Genomic DNA, 7668 nt, shown 5'->3' on the forward strand with positions numbered 1-7668 from the left:
CATCCCATCTCTCGGCTCCCCTCTCCTTCCCATCCCTCTCACCCCTCTCGCCCGTCCCCCCCCCCCCGCCCCATCTCTCTTTTACCGCCTCTTTACATTCCTCACTCAGCAGACCAGTCTTTCTGTCACTCTCGTTCGCTCCGTCGCTTGCTCGCACAAAGGGGATAAAACTCGCATTTGTAACGCATGGAGAATACAGAATTAACGATCCTTCTCAAAATAATTATAGCCCTCGTTATGAGACTTCACTATCGCAGTATTGTGCTTCGTTTTTTTGTTCTCTCTCTCTCTCTCTCTCTCTCTCTCTCTGTGTGTGTGTGTGTGTGTGTGTGTGTGTGTGTTTTCTTACAGGATTGTGATTGCTCTTTTAGTTGGAACCCCGCTTCCAATCGGGTGGAGAGGGGAGGGGGGGGGGGGGGGTGAATACAGAAGCTGACACCCCATTACTTGATTGTTGGTCATTGGAATAGAAATACCCAGACGGCACAGGTGCATTAAGTAACAAAGCATCGGTAACTGCGTTGTAGGAATGGACTAGTTTTTCGGAAGACGGGTCGGAGTTGGGGGGAAAGGACGGATCACGTTGACAAGATATAATCAATAAGGTGATTGTGATGAATTGGATAAAAGCGTTGATGAAACGTGTCATTATTTTGATGTTTGAATAGATATCGCTATTGATGAAATATGTTTTCTCTTAGGGAGAAAAAAAGAGGAAGAAATGAAATGGACACATTCGGTTTTCTCTTCAAAATTCAACAGGAGGAAGATCACTCTTTCTTCGTCACATTGCGCACGCGCGCGCGCGCGTGTGTGTGTGTATGTGAGCCGGTGAGCGCGCGCGTGCTTGTGCGCGTGTGATGCGTGGCTGCAAGCGCAACTTTGTGTATTTCATAGAAAGTAATTTGGCTGGCTGTAGTACGTTATTGCATGGCTGTGTTTTGCCTGACCCCATGTTTGTTGAGACATTGGATGAAGCACGAGAGAGAGAGAGAGAGTGAGAGTGAGTGAGTCTGTCTGTCTGTGTCTCGGTGTCTCTGTGTGTGGTGCGCGGGCGGCGTGCGTGCATGCGTGCATGTGTGTGTGTGTGTGTGTGTGTGTGTGTGTGTGTTACTGACTAACATTGGCATTGGGTTGCCCCCCTGTGTGCGTGCAGGTCCCGGCGTGGTGGAGCAGCTGCTGAAGGAGCTGGAGCAGAGGGTGGACATCCTGGAGAAGAAGTACAAGGAGAAGCTGCAGAACAAACGGGTGGGTGCCGCGTCGAACACAGGGGTGTCTGTTAATGAGTATACATCCGTGCGTTTCTGTTCCCTCAGTTTTCTCTTTGTTTGTTTGTCTCCGTGTCTTTCAGTCTCTGTGGCTGTCTCCCCCCCGCCCTCTCTCTCTCTCTCTCTCTCTCTGTCTCCTTTCTGTCGTTTTTCTTCTCTTTCTCTACGTCAGTCTCCCTGTTTCTGTATGTGTCTATGTTTGCCTCCTCCCTCCCCTTCCCGCGTCTCAGCCCCCCTCTCTCTCTCCCTCTGTGTGTGTGTGTGTGTGTGTGTGTGTGTGTGTGTGTGTGTGTGTTCCTCCCTCTCTCCCTCTCCCTCTCTCTGTATATTTAAGAATAATGAGGGGCACACACACACACACACACACACACACACACACACACACAATATCAGTCTCTTTTTTTATGACTCTTTCAGTCTTGCAATTAATCTTTCTTCTCTCTCTGTCTTGCTCTCCATCCCCCTCCCCCTCACCCCAAGCCCCCTCCCCCTCTATGTCTTGGTTCAGCTCGAAGTGTGTGTGTGTGTGTGTGTGTGTGTGTGTGTGTACACATATATTTCTGTTTCGTTTTCTGCTGGTGTTCTCCGCGTTAGCTTCCATTGCTTTCAGTTTAGTGTGTTTGAAATTGACAGGAGAGGGAAATGGGTGAGGGGGAATGTGGGACGGACAAGGAGGTTGGGAGGGGAATGTGTTAGTTATTTATTTTTTTTTATGTCTACGCCGTGTGTGTGAATATTCATGTACCTCTGTGCTCTTCCCGTGGGCGGAAACAAAGAGAAAGATGGACGAAAACGAGAGAGAGAGGGAGTATTGATAAATTTTTATTCATCGTGGATTGAGATTTGGGGGTATTGCCAGAGGACAGACGGAGAGAGAGAGAGAGGGGGGGGATGGATACAAGAATGCATCATCTGATGTTTCCACGGATGGTTGGGGGTGTGGGGGGGGGGGGGGGAGAAAGAAAAAGCCGTATTGGAATTCAGCGTAACGTCGCTTGAATGTAAGAATGTCAGTCGGTGTTGACACAACTATTACATTGTGCTTATCTTGCTGCCGTAGCGCAGTGGGTTTTTAGCATTCTTGGTGTTTGAGGAGAGAAAGGGGACAAGGGAGGGACAGAGAATTGAGGAGAGCACGAGTGGGAAATAAAGAGGTGTCGGGGGAGGGGGGGCAGGATTACATACTCACTCTCTTCTCTCTGCCCCTCCCCCCCCCTCCGACCCCCCGCCCTCTTCTCGCACTCACGTACTTGTGTGTTTAGCTGCTGTTGCGCATGCACTGATCGCCATTCATAAACATATGCACACACGCACTCACTCACACACACACACACACACACACAACGTACACCTCCGAGCACAATCAAACATTACCTATCCTCTACCTTAACATCTACCCCTCCCAACACACACACACACACACACACACACACACACACATATATGTACATACATACATACATACATACATACATACACGGCACGCTCTCTCTGTCAGATCCTGAATCCAATTTTCTTTCAAGGCAGAACAGGAACGAGGAGACAGGCGACGAGAGCGCTAGGAAAGAATTTTCTTTATGACTGCGTGTAAAGAAGAAAGAAAAAAAATAACGAGAAACCAAAATATTTGATATATTTTTTCTTCTTCCATTTGTTCCCTTTGTTGTAAAAAACCCTTTTACGCCACTTTCCTTCACGGCTGCTTCAAGATCATGAGAAAATGGCCTTGAGATCAATAGGACTTTACTGATTGCGGTCCTGTCTGTTTCAATCGAATGGAGATGAGATGAAAGGGGACTTTCTCTTACTTTGCATTTTGGGATTTGAATTAATGCACGTGTCATGCATTCGAAGTCGTGATTGTGGCTGTGTTGTCTGGGTGTGGAAGTGCGGGAGGGGTGGGTGCGGGTGTGTGTGTGTGTGTGTGTGTGTGTGTGTGTGTGTGTAACTTGAGTGGCAAGAAAGCGAGAGAGAGAGAAAGGGGGGCGGGGGAGGTTGAGAGAGATTATTGGACAGGCAAAGGAGATCCAAACAGGAAATGGTGATGTCATCCATTTCTCAGGACACAATCTCACAGGACGGAAAGAAAGACAGGGGATGCTATTACAACCCTCTGTGCTCATGAGATTAAAACCCAAAGAGCCGTAACACAAATCGACAGAGTGGATAACCTTATTTAGGCAGACATTTCCTTTGGCAAAGGACGTCAGCAAACGACCTGTTACATCCAGTGACAGCTTCCGTATTGCTTTTTGGAGGATTGATGACGTCAAAGAAGACATGAAGACGGTGACAGCGACAGACTGTATGGGATTGGTGTTTTGACACAGAGTTCCTGTTAGCAAGTGAGAGGATGTGGAGTTGTAAGACCAACCCAACTCGTAGTTTGGATACCGTTCTGGTGCACATCGAAATTATACGATCAATTCTGCGCGAGCTATGGCCTTGTTAGCATTTTGCCTGACAGGGTCAGACTCCTGTTTCTGTTCATTGACATGGTTCTAGCAAGTTTTCTCCAGGATAGAATAACCTTGTAATGAATATGGAATACGAATTTTTAAGGCATTGTAAATATTCATTGCGCCTTTTTTCGCACAACGATCCACCCGCTCATTTAAAAAAAAAAAAAAAAAAAAAAAAAAAAATCCCAACAAACGAAACAAACAAAAAAACAAAACCAAACCAAGAACAACAAACAAACCCGTATTATACGAATTTCTGTTACGAGTTCTCCTCTTGTCTTCAAATTAAGTGATTTTAATGTTTGTAATACAGGTTTAGAATCAACACAAAATAGCACTTGAAATATGGTAGTGGGAAGATTAATGAAATGATTTATTACCATTGATATAGCCAAACGTTGCTCTGCTGTGAATATATGATTTTTTTTTACCGATATTATAGTACTTCTCTACTTTTAATGACTGAATCATAAATGTTGTCCATGCCTGGTTGTTACCAAGTACTGAACCATCTGTATATATACTATACTTAAAGGTGATTTTGATATTTTTTCTTGAATATGAGATTTAACAAAAGCAGAGAGAGCAGGGCCATCAGCTTTCTATAAATTTAGGTAATTGATGTGAAATGTTACGCAGTTCGTCTCCCATTTATGTATTGTCTTGTATGAGGGGCAGTTCGATTTGGATTCACTTCTGATGTTTTGAATATGCCAGAGGTATAAGGACTTGCGGTTGTTAGGGTGTGAATAGACTCTGTGTGTGTGTGTGTGTGTGTGTGTGTGTGTGTGTGTGTGTGTGCGTGCGTGAGAGAGAGAGAGAGAGAGAGAGAGCGAGTGCGTGCGTACATGCATGTGTTTGAATGTCCGTCCGTGCAAGTGCGACAGTATGGGATGGAAAAAGATGAACGATGGCGATAAAGAGATAATAAGACGAACGGTGTTCGTTTTTTTAATTAAAAAAAAAAGAAGTTATTAAATAAGATTGGGAAGTCACTGTAAACATTTTTTTTTTTTACCTTAATTGGTTCAGTTTTCATCTCACTTTCTCTCCTCGCAGATAACATGTCATGAGGAGCTTGTTAGTTCACATGGGATGACAGAGTTTTGATTTCTTGGGTTTTTTAATTGTCAATTTAAAAAAAAAATTTTATGAATAAAGACTTCTACATGTTGCAGTTACAATTTCTTCTGTCCTTTTTTGTGAACGATCCCTGGTAAATAAAATGTCTATATAAAATTTAATTTGTTGGGGATGTGGCGAAACAAGATTAAATTAATATTCTTCTTCTTCGTTGTCTTTTCTTTTTAATAGGTCCCTACTCCGCCCCCCTACACACCCCTTACCTTATTTGTGTGTGAGCGAAGGGAAAGAGGGAGGGATGGCACTTAGAGGATACCTAATCCATTGCGCACACATCATTAATTTTTTAAAGTGTGCAGCTATTATCCTCCGAGAATCTCTCTCTCTCTCTCTCCATCCACCCCCTCCGTGTGTGTGTGTGTGTGTGTGTTAGAGAGAGAGCGAGGAAGGGGGAGTGGGGGTGGGCTTGTCCTCGAATGTTTGAAGTGGCTTGTATGATTATTTGTATAATTATTTTGTAATTTTTAGACAGTTTTGTTTTTAGCGTTTATTGTAGTCCTTTGCAGTCTGCACAATTAAAAAATGAATAGGAAAGTACTGAAATATCATTTATACTTTAAATAACTATGCATATAGTAATTTAAAAATGAAACACTGTAATACAAATTTTTGAATGATTCTATCGGTTAATGGGGAAAAAAAACACCCTTCCCGCCATTCAAAACTGACCCGAGCCATTCAAACTGAATCAACTAGACGTATAACCAAGCAACTAATACATTCATTTGAACAACCATTGATAAAATGATTGGCGGATATGATTTGTCTGTTTGCAATCAGTTACACTGACTGATCAACGGATCATTTTCTTCATGTTTCAGATTCCGGGCAAGTTTCGCACAGGTGGTGGTAAACCAGGGGAAGTAATCGTGAACATCGCGCGCGAGGAGCAGGCGGCGTTTATCGTCACTGGCACGCGCGGACTCGGCAAATTCCGGCGCACGATCATGGGCAGCGTCAGCGACTACATAGTGCACCACTCTCCCGTGCCCGTGCTCGTGTGTCGACGGAAAAACGACGATAAATGAAGCAGACGATGTGGACATCGTGTAGAAGTTTAAAGACGGGTGGTTGTTGATGAGGGGAAGCGGGGTAGGTAGGTTGGGAGTGTATGTGTGGGAAGATAGGATTTGTGGTGTTAAGGCGACTTCTGACTGGTTTATTTTAACCCCCCTCCCCTCCCGCCCCTTCCCCACCCCCTTCAGTGGTACAGATTTTGTGTGCTGCTTTCCCAGTCTGTTTTGTTGTAAAATGCCTACTCTTCACCTCAAGACACTCTAGTTATTGATGAATCAATGTGAGTAACTGTACACCTTGAACAGATTCTGGAAAACTGTGTGAAACCCACACAAATATGACAATTTTGTATACTGTTGGACGTTTCATAAAGAACGCTTGCTTGGTTGCCAACAATACTAGAGAACGAAAGAAAAAAGAAAAGAAAGAAAGAATATTCATTTGAAAAATGAGTAAACGGAAGACTGCTTGGAAATAAGATGTTGCAATAAAAAGAAAGTCAAATCATCTTGCACATGAACTGTACATAAGATTGATCAGTTGTCCATAAGTTAAAAGATATTACACATCAGTGAACTTGACTGACAGTGTCATATGATAAACATAAAAATATAGATAAAAAATAATAATTCATTATTCAGAATTAGGAATTACATCGGGGATGGAGTGCGGTGCAAGGATAAATGCTGTGTATACAGGGACAGCAAACAAGCGGGGAAAAAATACCATACGAGGATACTTTCCAGCAAAAACAAGACCATGTCTGTATGGTCTGACCACACGTTTGTACGTTGAATAAAATTATGTCCTGTACGTTGAAGAAAACTTGAATTGTGTCCTGAATGCTGAAGAAAATTGTGTCCTGTAAATTCTCCATCCCTGGAGCAGTTTTTGTTGTTGTTGTTGTTTGAATGGCATCGTTTCTATTCCACTCATCTTCGTGTTGGAAATGTTTTATTTACGTTTTGTTTTTCTTCGTGCGAGGGCCAACATGGCTGCTAGCATGAAATGATAGCGAGAATTACAACTTTGTGGCTGACTGCCAGTCCTAAACAAATATTCGCAAAAGTTGCTTTGCAAACACTCTGAATATGAAATCCACGAGTATAGATATTTACAGTGCAGTGGGAGAGTGAAGAGGGGGTTAAGAGTTTGTATGTTGTGGTATTGGTTTTGAAAATTAAGTGTGTTTTTTTTAGATTTTTTTTTTTAGTTATTGTTAGTGTGAACAGAGACGTTGAACATTCCTGAGGAAAAAAAACAAAAACAAAACGAGAAAAAACAACAAAAAACAAACAAAAAAACCCCATACAACTTAACGGATTGTTGTGTCTTGACGTGAGATTCATAGTAGGCTGTATGTTCGATATGCGGATAATCATTGTAATAGCAAACAAGATTTCACAAGTGTTCTTGAATAAATGGGAGAGGAATAACACAAAAACAAAGAAGAAGAAGAAAAATGTTAAGACTCAAAATCTTTACCAGTGCATAAACACACACACACACACACACATACACAACACAACACAACACAACAAAACAAAACAAAACAACAGAGGTGGCCCGATTAAGAAACATGCTGAAAAACGGATCACGAAATTTTCAAAGCTAGAAAATCCTGTTTGAAAGCCTGCTTGAAACATGGCGTTCCAATACAGTGTCTCGTTTAATTAATAGCAGTCTGAGAAGGTGTTTTTATGTATGTATTTGTTCAGTTTGAAAGATGATAATGGGGCAGGTAATTCTATGTTTTCTTTTCATTCCCCCTTCCTTTG

General features: G+C 42.7%; 1 protein-coding gene across 3 annotated transcripts in view; it reads left to right on the forward strand.

Moving 5' to 3' along the window:
- The window catches only part of LOC143299455 (universal stress protein YxiE-like), a 69360-nt gene extending 61948 nt beyond the window's left edge, over nucleotides 1–7412 (forward strand). For all 3 annotated transcript variants that reach the window (XM_076612667.1, XM_076612665.1, XM_076612666.1), the window contains exons 3-4: nucleotides 1157–1248; nucleotides 5695–7412. In XM_076612667.1, coding sequence (XP_076468782.1) covers nucleotides 1157–1248; nucleotides 5695–5901 — 299 coding nt within the window. In that variant the 3' untranslated portion in view covers nucleotides 5902–7412. The remainder of the gene's footprint in view (nucleotides 1–1156; nucleotides 1249–5694) is intronic.
- Nucleotides 7413–7668: the final 256 nt, after the last annotated feature.

This window comes from Babylonia areolata, chromosome 25, assembly GCF_041734735.1.
Source record: "Babylonia areolata isolate BAREFJ2019XMU chromosome 25, ASM4173473v1, whole genome shotgun sequence".
NCBI lineage: Eukaryota > Metazoa > Mollusca > Gastropoda > Neogastropoda > Buccinidae > Babylonia > Babylonia areolata.